The 18,677-nt window shown below is 34.3% G+C and overlaps 1 protein-coding gene across 13 annotated transcripts in view; it reads right to left on the reverse strand.

The window, feature by feature from the left end:
• The window catches only part of LOC108370922 (uncharacterized), a 63,100-nt gene that overhangs the window by 16,639 nt on the left and 27,784 nt on the right, over positions 1–18,677 (reverse strand). The window contains exon 1 of one of the 13 annotated variants that reach the window (XM_017626448.1): positions 6,747–6,789. The exons of the other annotated variants lie outside the window; for them this stretch is intronic. Within the exon in view, the coding sequence (XP_017481937.1) occupies positions 6,747–6,756 (10 nt within the window). The 5' untranslated portion in view covers positions 6,757–6,789. Of the gene's footprint in view, positions 1–6,746; positions 6,790–18,677 lie in introns of those variants that run through there. 13 annotated transcript variants of the gene reach the window in all.

Here is an 18,677-nt window from a genome sequence, read left to right on the forward strand (position 1 = left end):
TATGGTTTTGTATATAAATACATATGTAAATAATATGCGCATTAGGGTGTCGATCATATATATGTGGAATGTGTTCATATGCGAACTTTCATAGATATTTAGCTAGATATAACAATTAAAAAAGCATGTACTGCGACCCGACGAATCAATTGCGCATTTTACTCTTCTTCTTCTCGTCTAAGCCTATGTAGGTAGGTAGTAGTGGCTGCCACCTACAGCGGTACATTTAGTAGCCAAACATAGAAAGAAAGCCCACAGTCTGACACACTGTTGAACCATTTCATGTCACTTCTGAATCTCATCAAGCATCTTGCGTTACAAACGTCAGCCAAAATATAACTTTTTTCTTTTCACTCATCTGTCAGGTCTTGTGTGGTTGGATCATGGCTCTTACTATTCGAAATGAAGGACAATATATTTAATATACAATAGTGTAGACGGATTACAGGTTGTCATTGGATTATCTCTCTTAAACGATGTCATATCTTGTCCTACCAAACCCAGGAGGTCTTATATAGTGTTCAGAGTAACATATGGGGTGCAAATTTTGGAGCGGTTAGCTCGTCTATGGTCCCCACATAGTTCAGCAGATCTTCTGATGTAGAGAGCGAAAATGCTTATGACCATCTACATTGAGATTTGATTCTTCTTATTGAGATAGAGCATATCGGTAATAATTCTGAGCTTCTTTTTAGGGACGTTGATTAGAAGTTCATATCTCTTCGGGTTATACGCCCCATTAAGCACATATTCTAGCAAAGGCCTCCAGCCCCTGGTGATTGCCATGCCTTCTTTGCTTTCTTCAGCTCCTTTTTGAAAACGTTCTGGCCTACCGACAATAAAAGATTAGGTAAAGTTTGAGTTTAGTGCTGCGTCATTATCTTAAGTATTCCCTGTTTACCTGGTGTCCACGGTAGTTTATTATCACTTTACTTGACAAACGTTCTCCAAGGCTGGGTAGGATTTATTCTCAGTTGTTCAGATACCTCTGAATACCTACTGACATCTGTTAGAATCAGGATTTTCCGAGTACCGCCGGCAGCGAGTTCGGTCACTATGAAGTTCTTCAGTTGAGCTGACAGTATCCACTGCAGGCACTCCGTAACAACATTAGCATGTGAGGTGCTGTCGGAAACCCCCTCTATATCGAGAAAAGTAAAAACCAAAAACACCTTGGTACTCAGTAGTATAGGAGACCTATCTCACTTACGAGGCCACACTACATATGTATGTACCAGTTCATTCAAGAAAACAGAAACCGCACCTGCATATTACCCGATGCAGTCAACACGGCACTAACGAATCTGGTGACTCTCGAGGTCCCGTTCAGGATAGCTCGAGCGGAATTTTTCGGGATTTCGTCAGGTGATGGAGACGTAAGGTGATTGGATGTATGGATGATCTTGCCCTTACTGCAAACCAATGCCACTTTTATGCGTACAAATATTTCTTGTGATTTTTCTTGAGCCCTTTATAGATTGCAGCCCTTTATAGACTCCACGAACTGGTTTAAAGATAAGGGAATGTGGGGCGTGTTTCGAGGTATCTGTGGTATCACAAAGAACCTAATTGCTGTTGGTAGTAATAATAGCAGAAGCTTGAGCATAAGCGTAAAGTCTGGTGTTATTTTTTATGGCTTCTGCCCCTCCCAGCTCCCAGCTCACTTATAAGCGACGATTAATTGAAATTGCCGATTCTCTAAAGAAATTAAATTAATCTATATAATATATGTGGGTATGTTTCAAGGCAACCCAGAAGGGAACACTTCATACAATAGTAAATGGCAGACAACTATCTTGTGACTGTCGGCAAAAGTTACTCTGCACGGTTGGTTCGAGTCAGTTCACAAAAAGTATTGGCCTTTTTGGACCACACAAAATAACAATCAAATTTTACCACAAAAAAATAAAAATCCAAATTTAACGATTATTCGTAATCGAAAAACTTAAAAAAAAAAAAATAACGGTTTTGCAAAGATCTAAAAATAAAGATCAGGATATACGCAAAGACCAGTGGTTCGTTGCCAGGATGGACTTCCTCTTGTTTTTTTCGTTTTAAGAAAGTTTTAGGAACAGGAATTTTTATGACAAAAAAATCTTCTTCCTGCAGTCCTTCAAATAAGAGAAAACAGTATTTCTCTAATAATCCTGCAAAAAATGCGGCTGAACCGAGATGATTCCGGTAGCAATCGCCAAGGAACATGCGACTTATACCACTTTTCATCTCTTTATATGGAATGAACTGTTCGCTTTTGTTCGAGCATGGCCTATGAAGAGATTAATTGTCCCCTCCATACCCGAACGGGTATAAGGCGCGACTAGTCACCTTTAAAATATAAAAGTGAAAATTTGCGCCAGCTACGATCCTACCCAGGGTTCTCAGGTTTATTAAGCGAATACTCTCTCTATGTGCCAACGCCGCACATGAAATTTCATTGACTAAGGGCCAATTTCACAATGCGTAGTTACCTCAGAATCGGGAGTTAACTACAGAATTTTGTACTGAAAATCTCTAGTTAACTGTCGATTCTGAGTTAACTACGCACTGTGAAATTGGCCCGAAGTGTGTACATTTCATTAAATCGTTAATTGTACCCGTTAGAGATCGGTTGGGGACTAATTGATCTGCAATTAAACACGTAAGGGATGCGACTAGTTGCGACTAATTAATGCCCAATTGTATCTGATTGAGACTATTCTCGGAATGCTCTTTTTAGAGATTAGTCGCACAATTTTTTTGCAGGGTACAAACTGTTTTCTTTTGCATCGAGGCGGAGTAGGTCTAATGTATATGTGTATCTATATCGATACCATTACCCTCTATCGAAATACTTTTCAAAAACTTGCTTCCGATATTCAAACCCTGCCGTGACTTAACTTTCAACTCTGATACAATTTCAAACTTTTAAGTCCAGTAGTCAACAGAAAGCAGTAAATATTAACAGCCGTAATATAATCGATGACAGTTAAGGCAAAGCTTGATTTTAATATCAGAAACAAATTTTTGTAAAAATTTTAGGTAGAGGTTCTTGAATATAAGCGAACAGTTTTTTTTTTGTAAATGTGTCACTGATACTTGGAGTTCGAGGAATATCGGAATATGGGAAGACTTTCCCTGCAATTATTCTACCATGAGTGATTCGGATTGAAAAAAAGTGTGTCTCTGAGGATCCAAAAACAATTTTTTGGTAAATCATGGTCAGTGAAGCGAAATGATGATCTTGTTTTGCAGTCACCACTTTTTGCGAAAAAATTTTAAAAATGTGTTAAATATTTTGATTGGAAGCAAAATCGAAATATTACTATAATTCTTATTATTATTTGTGTTATAATTATAATTATAATTCTTATTATTATTATTATCATTACCACTGGAGTATATAGCGCTCTATGAAGTACTAAAATGTGCTTTCACTTCGCAATTTTATTGAAGATGAATTAGTTTCTAAGTTGCTTTATAACTAAATTTCAGAGTTAAGCAAAGTGTTAATTTGAATCGCTTATGTCATTTTAAGCGCAAACAAGATATTCAATCACGAAATCATTTGTCCAGTCCAATAATGCGTCCAGACAGTTGTCAGTGATTGTCAGTCAGTCATGCCATTTCAAAAGTTTGTATCCCTACCAGCGACAAGCTTACATATAAATAAAGAAATGTATTGTATGTGTAAGTATGTAAATGGAAGCATGTATATGTATATGTACATTTACACTTTTATGTATATGCATTAGAGTGGTTCAAAAAACACTCTTTTTGGAGATTCGCAAACGTTACATGAAAATATTTTTATTTGTGATTAAAAAGACACGTATTTTTTTATTTTGAAAAAAGTTTTGTTTTGAAAAAAAAAATGTTTAGAGCGTTTTTGAAGTAGCGTTTATGAATTAAAAAAAATAATAATTTTTGAACCCCTCTAATATGCATATGTAAGTATATACTAGGTACAATTGCGCGTGGACATGCTGTCTAGCGCTATCCTCTGTTGTAGGAAATTGTGCGATTGTTTGAAAGGACATTTTAGCGCGTCGCAAAAAAAAACCTTAATAGAGATGCGCACGATTGCGGTTTATTTTGCGTAAATTTGTAACATTTCAAAGGATTTGTACAGATGTTGGCCATAGCAAACGGTAAGTGACTATTTTCAGCACAGCGTCAGTCAGCGCGACAAGCTGATGGAATGGTTTACGAACCACAGACTATGGATATGTGGTAGATATACGGATACTTTTCTCTGTAATTGCATCTACCACAAAGATTCGTACATGTATACATGCATGTAAAAGTGTATTCAACAAGTAATTTTTAGCAAAAAAAAAACCGACTTCAACTCTCATATATAAAAAAAAAATATATATATATGTATATCATGATCCACTGATCGGATCTTAACCAGATTAGTACGGGACCCCTCTGAGACACTACCTTTCCGATGCAAAAAGAATTATCGAAATCGGTTGACGTGGTCCAAAGTTATGCGGTAACATACATAAAAAAAAAAAAAAAAAAATAATAATAATATTCCGACGAACTGATAACCTCCTCCTTTTTTGGAAGTCGGTTAAAAACACGTTAGCATACATGCCTATTTTAGGTATGTTAATATGAAATGAGCTGCACCAGTAAAATTGCAAATCAATTACGCTTTATTCCGCAACGTTGAGTTAAAATGCCGCTGCTACATGCCAACACATTTCACTCCAACGCATTTTATCTATTAACACATATCTACATTTAACTTACATACACATGTATGTATGTAGGTACATATTTACTCAAATACTTACTTATCAACAGAGATCGACCTGTTTATGGTAACAAAATTACGTTGAGGTCACGAATGATGGATACATTGCACACACCGGTGACCGCCAACGGAAATTATGCGCATTGCCTTATTTGAATGTGTAAGTACATCGTTAACATTGTATGTAACTACAAACATACCCTGCAGGAAAAAGTATCAATTGAATAAAAAAAAAATTTTAGCTTTTTTTCGGGATTTCTATAAAATATATAAGTTTTAGTTAACTACAAAAATCAAGCTTGAAACTAGTTGAAATGTTTGTGTTCTTTAAACAGGTTTCTGTTTAAATATCGTCAAACAAATTTTGCTTTGAATATACTTTTTTCTGCACTTCACAAATAATTTTTCGAATTCAAGACAAATAAAACGAAAATCGAAATTCTTTATTATCATTTTGAAGTTATATAAACGTCTGAAGGAACTCGAATATGAGTCGCCATACAGCAGAATATGTAAACAAGTACATATATACCTATGTAATTTTAGACAACGTAAATAAAAAACCAAGTAAAAAAATTTTAAAATATAATTTTTCCTTGACTATTTCGCGGCTATCGCCATACAAATAGACTCAGCTTTCCTAAAAGAAAATATACAGTTCCTTCATAATCAACTTCAAGTTAACTCATACTTAGATACATTTCCTGCAGGGTATATATGTAGGAATGTACATAAGTATGTATACATATAACTACATAGACATATATGTACATATATCTACAGGTGAATAGGTGCTACAATCGTAAAATGAATGCGAAATCCCGGAAGCTGTGTGTGAAAATCCTTTTTCTCTTCCAAAAGCCCGAAAAATGTTTACACATTTTGGAGTTAAGTTGGAAACAGATTGCGCGGTTTTGGTCGAATTTTACTTTGAATTTCATACTCCATACAGAGATAATTTATCTATGAATTTTGCGATCCGATTTCTTTAAACTTTATGCCATTTCATACTTGAACCAAAAACTGCGGTCCTAATGTTAACCCTGCTAAAACTGAACTAGTCCTTTTGACCAGACAGTACAAATTACCGGCTCTTACACCTAAACTCGATGGTTCAAGTCGGAAATTTAAGCGTACTGCCAAGTAATTTGGACTAATTCTCGACAGTAAACTGCTCTGCAATGACAACACAATTCAACGCATCAAAAACTGAACGCTCGCATAAATCTCGTATACTATAAATATGATGTGAATTCACAACCTCCTGCGTCTCCTTAAAGCAGTACGTCTACTATTTATATCCGTTCGTTTCTGTTCATTTAACTTTTACAGGCGCTACCCAGCCTTCGGGCGTAGCGTGATTTGGATAATATGGCAGTCTGACACAATGCGCCAACCCGATTTCTGAAGATTGTATATAATTCCGATTGGGGATGAAATTCTGTCCTTGATTGGGGTCAACGTTGCACCCTTACTGGCTAGCTCTCCTACAGGCTGTTTTGCGCGAATATTGCAATGACCAGGGACCCAAACTAAATGTAATTTATACTGACTACTTTTTACATACGAGTGTATTCAAAAACCTCCGACTTTGTTTTAAAACACGGTAGATCCATAATGTCCGCCGGTCTGAGCGAAGAAATAGCGCTGCGACAGCCTTTAGCGACAGCAAATATGTATGTACTTCTGCACTTCTGTACATTTACAAAATCAGGCAACTGGATTGATCTTCTTAGTCCCAGGGAATCAGGGCAAACCCTAACTCTAACGTCGCTTTCCAATTTGGATCCATCGGTATATAGATGATTATGTATCCCCATCCAAGTCAGCTCTGGACATGAGGAAGACCCCGAAAGGCCTGTGGAATTCTATTTCTGGTTCTATGTAATCGCTGCAAGTCTTGTCTGCGGTTGCAATCGAGAAATTCCTTTACTAGGCCCGACCATGCTGTATATTATGCTTAGAACTATAATCCCAAAAATTCAGTTCAATAAATACTTACTTTTTTCCATTCACAACAAGGACAGAGGTGCCTTAGCATCAAGCTGTTGTGTCCGCCTGACTGGTTGACTAGCTGTTTAACTCCGCTTTTCATTATAAGCGGCAGGCGAATTAAATTGGAATTTTACGAGTACTAAAAATATTTACTTGGTCTGTACAGATTGCGATCACATATACCTATGTATGGCAATAAATATTTACATATATAAGCACATGCACCTGTGTTCAGCCTGAGTATGAATAATGCATGTCATTATTAAAATGCAGATGATTATGGAAAGTGCGTAAAAAAAACTTGTTAAACGTTGTGGGTATTACTCGTATTTCCGCTGTGATTGCATTCAAGCGGTACTACATACATACATATGTGCATATCTATACATATTTATGTCGATTCGTCGGTGCGGTTTCGGTCAGAAAAGTTCCAATTTAGTTTTAATAAATAACTACATTACTTCTATGTATGCGAAACAGGAATAACTAATTGCGCACAAAGTCGAAATTATGCTGAGTTAAATAATGAACGCTAAATACTACTAACTTTTGTTTAGTGAGAATATTTAGATTGGCAAAAGGGCTATTTGCGTATGTGTGATGTAGGTAAAGCAAATAAATAAATAAGCAGAAACGTAAATGTTGTACTAGAAAGGCTAATACTCACTTGATTTTGATTTTAAAGTTAATAGTTTATATAGATGAAGGCATTTGAGGGACGTGGACAATATGCATATTTGTACCTACATACATACATATGTACATACATGACGAAACGTGTACACTAAATATGCATAGACAGTCTGCCTTATACATGGAAGCGTGTCCCGCAAATTGAAGCTTATAGTAACAAGTTCAAAAAACAAAGTAGAATTGCTCAATTAAGTGAGAGCGTGCCTTGAAATTTCTCTGAATTGAGGGATTTAATTTAGGAAATCTGGCCTCCTTGTAGAAAATATGTACTTTCTCTGCCGACTCGGTTAACAATAAAGTAATGGCGGTCAATGCGGCCATTTACTGAAGTGTTTACTTACATATCTACGACTAGGGCTCGGAAACGCTATAAACAAGTAAAACATGCAATTAAAAATATTTTCCTAATGTAATTATTATTAAAAATATTTTCCTAATATTTTTTTGCCGGTACAAAAATAAATAATACGTGGATTTTAACAAGAAAATAACGAAAGCAATTAACTTAAAATAAAAAGTATAAAATTTCTTTATAATCAAGCAGACAGTTTCGATCTTGTGTGAATAGGAACATAGTGTTCAATAGTGGTACAGATGGATGCTTGGTTGGTTTAAGTGGATTGTCACCGTGGTGAAAAGCAACTAGCCAATTTCCCTTTTTGATTCCACAACTCGCACAACATACAGCCATTTGGCAGCTTTAATAAACTTCAATACGTCATTCAGAGAGAGGCAGCTGCACTCTAATACATTCTGCAGAAATGGCTTGCCGAGTGTCTTAAGCCTTATCCTTGCGCGGGCTGGACACTCGCACAGGAAGGGTAATTTTTATGTCAAGAGATTTCGCACTAAATTTAAATGTTTGTAAAACAAAACAAAAACAAAATTATAAAAAAGCATACGCATTTATTGTAAAATATACAAAAATGTGCGCAATAAATATGCATTGCAAAATTGAAAAGTTTTTTGCGATAGGGCGTTTTCGAACTGGCTGCCGAGATAGGTCGATCTTCCACTTAGCCGTCGATATGCACATATGACGTAATTATTTACATATATATTTACAACAAATACCAGGCTTGCTTCCCTATGCCTTAAAAGTATTTTTGTGTTGGTATTCTCTCCCAAATTTCTTATGGCTTCATTCATAATAAATAAAATAGATTTGAGAAGCCTCATGAAGTGAGATTTTCAAACAAATTTTCGATTTATGAAATATGTTTTATTTTTTTTAAGAATAAGGAAGTTAGTTGATATATTTTCGAAGGTATTTAATCCTGCGAATTTAATTTAACCTTTTTTAATTCGATTCTACATATCGTGCACTTTCTTTAAAGGTATATTAATTCAGTATTTACCTTATCTTATCACTATAAATGAATACAATTTTTCAAATAGGTGGCAGCCCGCTACAAATACATTTTCGGAAGTAAACGTTCTTAAGCCTCTTTAGTTTGGTACCCGTTTTCGTAATACTTAATTTATTTTATCAATCAATTTAATAATTCAATCAATTTTTTCAAACAGGTGGCAACCCTCCTCCAACATATTTTTTTTCCTAAACCTCTTTAGTTTAAAAAAAATGTCAAAAAATAAAAAATCGCTCATAACGAGTACGGCATCGGTTTCTAGTAAAAATGGTAGCTTCTCACAACTTCTACATAACCTCCAAATTTTTTTTACTCTGTTAGGAAACACACTCAGCTCGCACATGTAAATAACCAAAAATAATTGCAAATTCATTAGAATCCACTCAAACAAGTAATTAAATATTTCTTGTGGCAGCCATATTGAAATATTTACTTTATCTTATCAATTTACTTAAATCGCAATTTTCAAACAACTGGCAACTCTCCCCTTAGTTTTGCTCTATATTTTAAGTTATTTAGCAATGTATCGGTGAAGACTGCATTCGATTCCATGTACATATAGTAAAACTGTAACCGTTGTCCGATGTGTGTACATTATAGATATTAAAGAAATAATAGAGTAGCAATTCAGTTAGCAGTTTTTAGAATTTTTGTCTGTCCCTCTGTATGTTTGTACGCGCATCTCTCGAAAACTAATGCATGGAATTGAAAATATAGAAAGAAAAAAATTTAAAGAGTCGGCATCTGATTGAAAATTGCAGTATATGTAAATTGATATGATAATGTAAATATTGCAATGTGGCTGTCAAAAGAAGAGGGTTAAAAGAAGGCTTACAGCCGAAAATATTTTTGTTGAAGGTTACCACCTGCTTCAAACATTGAACTCAATTTAATTGATTAGATAAATTGAATATTGCAAAATAGGTAACAAACTGAAGAGGTTTAGGAAAGTTTTCTTCCGAAATTATTTTTAAGAGGGCTGCCACCTGTTTAAAAAAAATTGTATCGAATTAAATTGATAAAATAAATGAAATGTTACAATACTGGTATCAAACAGCACAAAAATACTTTCTAGGCGCAGTGAAGCACTAAATTTTTGCGTATTTTCAAATAGTTTAGCGGAAGTGTTAATATATAATAAATTTTATATTTCCGATGGAAAAAAGAGTACCGATTGTATTTATGAGGATGGTGGTGCATCCTAAGGGGCACATGTATGTTAAAAATTTTTTTTTTAATTTTTTACTCTGGAAGTTCTTATATCTGCTAATGGTTCCGCCTAGCTGGTCCGGAAATTAGCTCGGACAAACAAACCGACGGACAGGCGAACAAAATATCCCTATTTTTCTAAATCAGAGACAGCTATTAAAATGTATCTTTTCATAATCCTTACGTCTAATTATGTGCACAAAAACCTGCGTAAACCAAATACATATATGTATGTATAACGCATAGGGCAACTTAAACAAACATTGTACAAAACACAGAAATGCACACAGATACATGCACACATACACACCTATCAACCACAAGAACAGCTTGAAAATGCAATGTTGCATACCTCACTTATTTTAAGGATTTGCCGCCCCAGTTATGAGTTTGCCCTTTGGCTAAGTGGAAAATATTCTGCTAATCCATTTCGCCTAATTAGTTAATTTTATTAAAATTCATGATAGCGTTAAAACACTAATGCGGTAGTGCGTTGTGCCGCCGAAGACAAACAACATCTACTAGCAGCTGCGCGTATGTATGTACGAGTAGCAAAGGCAGCAATGAGGCACAAGGAACCGCAGCGCCGACTGAGGGGTTGGATTGAAGAAGGTACGAAGTGTTTAGTCGTTTAACCATAGAATTCCTCTCGACTCGCTAAGTGATTTAGTTACAATTTTTCACTAGTGTCATGTTCTCGATTTCAAGCAGTTTTCAGGATTGGAAGGTTGCCCAATGCCTTTTGCCACTTGTCCTTCGTTACGACACTTTGTTTGTTTGTGTGCAGTGTCAACTCTTAATGAATAATGCAGCAGTTAGCTCGCTCTTAGATAAGGCGACGCTCATTGCCTTGCCACTGTCGTTTTCTTGTGAGTCAAGCAGAAGAACTTTAAACCGTTTAAAACCGATGAAGCCGAACCTGCAGCAATACCCTGGCTTTCGACGGCCTAACCAAATCCTTGTAGATGTATATACACTTTCGATACGAAATATTTTGCCGCAACCCCACATCTGGATACGATAGGCTACATTGTCGTAGCCGTTTACCGTTGAGAAACGGAGGTCGAAAATTTTGTGCAGTATTTCTTTGGTTGTGTGTTATTTCGCATTAAATTATATATGTACATATGTACATTAGAGTGGTCCAAAAAAATTTTTCCGAGATAGGGTTTGGAGCACCTTTCAAAAATGTTCCTCTTGCCGAAAGAGGTGCTGGTACCAAACCGTACGTTTCTAAGTATCCATATCGAGGATACTCATGAAGCTCATATATTACTCTAGAAGTATTGTGTACATACATACATATATTAATCATACAATTGGTTAAGTAACCTAAAAACATTTCAAATTTATATTATCTATTAAAATATCACAAGCTTCAGTTGTTATGGTAACAGTAGCTTTTTATAAAAATCGCCAATATATTTGCCAGTTTCACTACGATCCAGTAGCGCATTTCAAGGTCATTCATTGAGCACCCTCTATTGGTTGCAGTGGAAAACTGAAAGTTGGTATAGATATTACAAATATCAAAATGAAAAATCTAAGGGGGTGCCCCGTTTTCTAGGATGAAATTTTTTCCCCCCTACAAAAATTGGACCACTCTAATGTACATACGTACTTATATAGTATTGAGAATTGCTAATCTATTGGTTGCAGTGGAAAACTGAAAGTTGGTATAGATATTACAAATATCAAAATGAAAAATCTAAGGGGGTGCCCCGTTTTCTAGGATGAAATTTTTTCCCCCATACAAAAATTGGACCACTCTAATGTACATACGTACTTATATAGTATTGAGAATTGCTAATTATAAATGCATGTAAAAGTGAATGCATTAATTTTAAATGAGCGAAAGGAAAGCTAAGAGACTATTTTGTGTTGACACTTTTCTGCACAATTTCCAACTATTCTTACACACATATGTACATAACTCTACATAACTTAAGGGCGTGCTGAATGCTGAATTAGTACATAGCTTGACCTTAAATTTTTTTCCTATAACTCCGTGCGACAAGACCCAAAAAATTGCACAAAACACGAAAAAATCCATATACACTGCCAGCGAGCCATTAGATTTATCCTCAGATTGTAGTTTTCCAGTTTTTTTAATATCCATTAATTTGTTATAAAAATTTAGCATATTATACGTGTAAATTCCATTTTAAAATCTTGTAAAAATTAAAAAAAACGTGTCACCAAAGGTGTGTGCTATCCTAATGCTAAGCAGTAAATAAGTTAATAATATATATTTTTTTTTTTCGGGCATGCAGTTTTGTAGTCCTTTTGTTATAAAGTTGAAGTATCAAGTGGCTACCAAATCAGTATTCTCGCGAAAAATTTTTAGTGGTAGCCAAATTCCTTTCAAAAAAAAGGCTAAAAAGAGCAACAAAAAAATCATTGTGGCTAAAAATGGTAACTAACATTTTTACTTACATATATAATCAACGGGATTTTTTAGCAACTTAAAACTTGCACTTCTACTAAAATTTAATGGGCTATAAAATTGCATGCTTAAAAAAATTCTAAAAAATCTGTTTAAAAATGTATATGCAAGGATGAATAAATTTTCCAAAGGGCTAAAAAAAAGCTAGTGGCAATTTTAAATTTATGTGGTCAAAAAAACGTATGTGGTAGCTAAATTTAGCCATTTGGTGGCTGACACAACACTGTACAAAATACCGTCGTTTTTGACAGTTTTCTTCCATACAAAGTATGCTCCAGAAAACTATTTCAGAAGCCTAATTTTAATTTTGTCACTTTTTTATATACATTTCTTACTAAAACTTTAACTCAATAAGCCATTCTTTAACCCTGGAAAGTCATGCTTTTTTTGCAAATTTTTTCTTACATAAACGAAGTAGTAAGTAAAACAATAATAATGATGTGAATATGTGTAGTAAAATTGATTATGTCTAATGAATTTAAATCGCATTATACGCACGGCTATTACAAAGGCGCCCAAGTACTTTTTCTTAAAAGCGTCCGTCATGCACTAGTATGCTAGATAAACTCACATTACAAAAAAAAATATTTGATTAAACATGTATGTATATACAATTACTAAATACATATATAGGTGAACAAAGCTAAGCAATTGCTTTTTCTTAAAATTTCAGACCTTTTACCCGATTCGTTCAAATACATTTAAGTAAAAGGTCTGAAGTTTTAAGAAAAAGCAATTGCTTAATTTTTATTCGTAAGACCCAATGACTGGAGAACGAATGAGGCCAAACTGAAATTTAAAAACCAAATTTGTAAAGCTCAAAATGCTTTACTGGAATATCTAGGTATGCGAAATTAAAATTTAGAAAGGTTTTTTTTCTGGAACATCGAGATTTATTTTTACTGACGACATGTACATTTAAAATATGTTGACAATTAAGACTTAAAATTAAATTTTCACAAAAAAACATTGTTGTTAAAAATACCCCTAGAAAATTATGAAATTTCTCCTAAGCCCTGAGATTTTTGTGGCAAACCCTGAGCATCGAGTTTCGACCGGAATCCCCTGAATTTAGGGTGAAAAATCCATTCAGGCAACCCTAGCTATTGCCGACGTGTACGCTAAAGGGTTAATGAAGCGAAGTAGGTTTTGAACAATCTCTTAGTCAGGACTTATAACAAAATAATTTTCTTCTCTAATTAAAAAAATTCATGAATGCGTGCGTTGGATATATATATATGTACGTATTGAGTTCATTTTGACCTGAACTGATACTGCTTTACTTTTTTTTAAATTAGTATTAGTTCATAAAGTTATATAAAAGTGCACATTAGCCAATAATTTTAATTTATCTGTCGATTTTCTATCAACTTCATATCAAGCCAAGCACAAAAAACTGTATAAAAAGGCTTTAAGTACAAATTTAATCAAAGTGGCTAGTTAAAAGTAATTTCGTAGTTGTACATATTTAGATATTTGTTACACACCTACATCCGATATACTTCCATATATGTACATATGTACATACATAAGAAAGTGCGCTGTCGTTACAGTTGGTGGTCCAAATTCAAGCCATTATTGCACTCTAATTACTATGAAGTGAGTTCGCATATGCATCCTACAGAAAAACATTGACGCAGCGAAAACTTTACTAGTTACAAATTGTAGACAAATTGACGGATGTGCCCCATATCATGATTCAATAATTAAAGGTTTGCTCATTAGTGACATTCGAGTTTTGACACTCCCTTAACTTCCTTACAAAAGATTGCACACACACACGCACTCACACAGTAAGGGAGCTGATTTTGTCAAGAGGGAGCGAGAAAACTGTTTTTTGAGCAAACCTTTTATTATTGAATCATGCCCCATATGATCAGTGTTGTCAGATGTAAAAATTATCTTCATTCAATTTCTTCTTCTTCTTTTTTTTGGCGCTGTAACCGCCTAAGCGATTTTGGCCGAGTTCAGCAAAGCACACCAGTCGTTTCTTCTCTGTGCCAACTGACGCCAATTGAAAACGCCAAGTGAAGCCAAGTCCTTCTCCACCTGATCTTTCCATCGCAGTGGGGGCCTCCCTCTTCCTCTGCTACCACCAGCAGGTTCCGAGTTGAATACTTTCAGAGCTGGAGCGTCGGCGTCCATTCGAACGACATGACCAAGCCAGCGGAGCCGCTTTATTTTAATTCGCTGCACTATATCCATATCGTTGTGAAGCTCATACAGCTCATCGTTCCATCGTCTGCGGTACTCGCCGTCGCCAACGCGTAAAGGCCCGTAAATCTTCCGCAAAATCTTTCTCTCAAACACTCCAAGAGCCGCCTCATCGGATGTTGTCTTTCAATTTATTTACAAAAAATTTTGTCAAAATCCTAAGCTAAAAGCATTAAAATGAATCCAAAATTCCACTTGACAATTTTTCGCTAGAAAACTTCTAAGCAGTGATGGAAAAGTAGTTTCAGTTGTACTTTTTACAGCCCTATTGCAATTGCAAAGTACATTCGGTAGAATTACATCATTTAGGTACATTTAAAAGTAAATACATTTTAAAATAATCGTATCCTCATTTGCATAGTCCTGCCAACCAATTGTAAACAGATCCTTTTAAATTTGGTTTGCTCAAATCCCTTAAAGATGGTGTAGTACAGATAGGTTCGCTTCGCATTTCTGTACAATCATAATTTCTAAATACATTAGCAAGCTTTTAGTACAATTATTTGAAGATTTTCTATAAGGTTTCAAAGGCAAATGTTGAAGGGGTTTTTATTTCATGAAATTGCCCTACGGTATACAAACTTAGATTAAATAAACTTTCAATTCCAATGCCTCATGATTTTTTTATGATCAAATGTATCTTCGTCCAAAAAGAATGCCTAAAATAAATTTATGTTAATCATTCTCTAAAGCTACTTGTTCCTCTTGCAGCTTTTTGTAATTGCCATGTTTGCATGACATTCATAAAAAAACAACACAGGTAAATCTAATTTCATCGTACCTATTTGCGATGAATTTAAACATTTTTAAATTTTTGTTTATCTATTATACTTTATGTACTTAAAAAATGTTTTTGTGGTAAATCAAAGGTATCTGTTTTCGCAAAAATTTTTTTTTACTTAATCGCTTTTATGTTTTTCGATTTTTGAAGATTTAATCTTCACTTGGCAGATTTTTCATGAACAATTTCTGGCAACACTATATATGATGGATACCCATTTAGCCAATACCGACAAAGCTGCTATTCCAATTTATGCTTCATTTCTTCTTAAAACAATCATATCTCATCCATAATCGATGCAGTTTCAAGCAAATGTTGAGGTATTCCCATTTTATTGCAGGGTAAATAGACATCCGCTGCCGACTCAACTCAACAGTGGCTGCGGTATTAACAATGATAACTACAAATGCTACACTAACTAGATGCCAACACAAAGAAAAAAACAAACAGGCGTCTAGGCGTTGCTTTAATAGCGGTACCAACATCATCAGCAAAGCCGTTACTAACACACTTCAGCAGTCAAATACAACTCTAATGGGAAGTCGACGACTGTAGGGTAAAGGCGAAACTCATAAAGGCATACTCGTCAGAGCTAGCACCCAGCGAAACTGATGATAGCGTAGCAAAAGCCCAGAAAAATCGTAGTAAAAAAATAAAAAATCATATGTAAAAGATACAAATCGTAATTGTTAATTAAATTAAAAATTTCCTAAAGAGCAAAATCATGCTACATACATATGTACATATATAATAATACTATTAAAATTTCAATACCATTAGTACTTTTTGATTGTTATATTAAAAGTATTCAAACCAAACTCGTTAATGTAAAAAATTTTTACTCGGTAACTACATGTATGTACATAGGTGCTGATTTTGACTTCGAACACACTTACATAGCTCTTGCTTCTCGTTATTTATTTTCGCGCCAGAAAATTACAGCACACAATATAGAGAAAGAAATCAGTGATGTTTTAACGAGTGTTTCACTCACATTGTCCGACTTGCAACCTCGTTAAGTTCCTACTGATTTATTCAGTAATTCGGTAAATTTACAAAAACAAAGCACATTTACATGTGTGGCTGCAGCTGAGCGTGGGGAGATGCTTGCTGTTATTTGTTATCATCCAGAATGTCCCAGTTCTAATCGCGTCAGAGCCAACATAATGTTAAAATGGATAGTAAACAATTTTTTGTGTCTTCGAAATATGAAGAAAAAACATCTGTGAAGTGCAGAACGAAAGCATATTCAAACGAAAAATGCCGACTTTGAAGTTTTCGAAACCAAATTCATTTCAAAGCAATTAAAATTAGATGCAGAGTCGGATAATTTACTTGCTCCTAGGACATCACCATATTAGTAAAGTTAGTTGCTTTCAAGAAAAAAGGAAGAATTCCGATAAAATGTGATTCGTAAAAAAGTACTTTTTAAACTGGTTTTGAAGTAGTTTCATTTCCGACAGGGTGATGTCTGTATGCCTGAATATAAGCAAAGCGATTGCAGAAACGAGCAAATGAGAGGCGTTAAGTGAAAATTACACTGCAAACTTACATACTCCACATAAACATATTTACCTACATATATATATATATGTATGTATGTCCATTAGTGCCGGTCGAAATTTTTATTTTCATTTAATGCTTTTGTAATAGTGAAAAGATGTTGTTTTATGAGGCCAATTACAAGCCTATAAAACATTACCTTTTAATTTTAAGCGCAAGAGTTCGCGGATCGATCCTCAAAGCACACTGGTCGAGTACGAATCCTTGTTACGAATTCAAGGTTGAGGAAAACGGTTTGGTTTCTATATTAGAGAATTAATCCAGAAAGCCAGGGTTGCACTTCAAGTTATTTTTTTTTTCAACAAACATATATGTATGTAGATCGTTCTATTGATTATTTTGCGGTCTACAGACGAAAGAAGGCAAGAACGTTATTAGTATTCCTACTCGCGTTTTCGAATAATTCCGAATTGAGGAACATTTTCGGTAGCTAAGTTTCTATATATTCCGTTACCCCAAGAAAATTCCGTTTGGACAAAAAAAATATAGTAGCTTCGAATTCACTCGAATAAGAAAATCATAGTTTGATACACTTATTTCTACGCTTCCTTTAAAAAAATAGACTTTTACGAATAAAACCGGTATTTTTGTTCAAATTCTTTTTTATTTATTTCAATCATTTGTCTTCAATGGCTGTAAATGTTGTCTTTAATTTACTAAGGGCCATTTTCTGAAGTAACCTTTAAATTTAAAGCTCACTTTATATCTAAAGTTGGATTAAAAATAAAGCTATGTCTAATGTTAAGCATTTCTATTATCGGTTTTTGACGTATGTCTGTTTCTTGGTTGTAAATCAATTTAAAACCGACAATAAAATGATTTACTTTAGACACAATCATAAATTTTAATGTAGCCTTTAAATATAACGGGAGCTTTAAAGCTAAAGGTTACTTCAGAAAACGGCCCTTAGTCTTATATATGGCGGAAAAGTTAGATGCATCCGTAGTTTTTTTTCAACGAAACTTTTTTTATAATTTTATTAATAAATTAAAGATATAAGCAAAATAATGCCGAAGAGTTTGCTAGAGGGCCATAAGTTCCATTCAAGCTCGAAAAGCTTTATTAATATTCAATATCCGATTCCTTCAAAGATTTTACTGGATCTTTTAAGTGATTTGTGTCCCATTACGAACATGGATTTTACTAAATTGTGTCCCCTTTGCGCTCCTTTGGTAACTTAACAAGTAATTTTGCAAAATTTTCTATGATAAATTAAATTAAAAGAATTAAATAGCACAGACCTGTGAAATTTATAAATTAAAATAAAGGCTTATTTTTTTAATCTAGACTTTTTAAACTAAAATATACTTTTTTTCCAGCACGTCGAGATTTTTTATTGGTGATATGTCGCACGTTTATTAATATAAAGATGTAAATCAAAATTTACGTTTTTGGAGATTTCATCATACAATTACTAAGCTTGATATGGCGAATATGTTCAGCCTAACAGTTGACTAAACTTCCCAGTAATGGCGAAGATATGGGTCTTTCCATCTGTCTTTTTGTATACCAACTGTATGTGTTGATTAAACTTTTGTTGTGTTTTTCAACAAAATTCAAATTTTGAAATAATTCTGTATATTATTAAAAGTGCGATGTATGTATATTTTAGCATTTTTAGCAATTTGCATGAAAAGCCAAAAATAAATTAAATTTTTACTT

The sequence above is a fragment of the Rhagoletis zephyria genome, unplaced genomic scaffold (genome assembly GCF_001687245.7).
Source record: "Rhagoletis zephyria isolate East Lansing unplaced genomic scaffold, Rhagoletis_zephyria_1.1 Rzeph_scaffold_00064, whole genome shotgun sequence".
NCBI lineage: Eukaryota > Metazoa > Arthropoda > Insecta > Diptera > Tephritidae > Rhagoletis > Rhagoletis zephyria.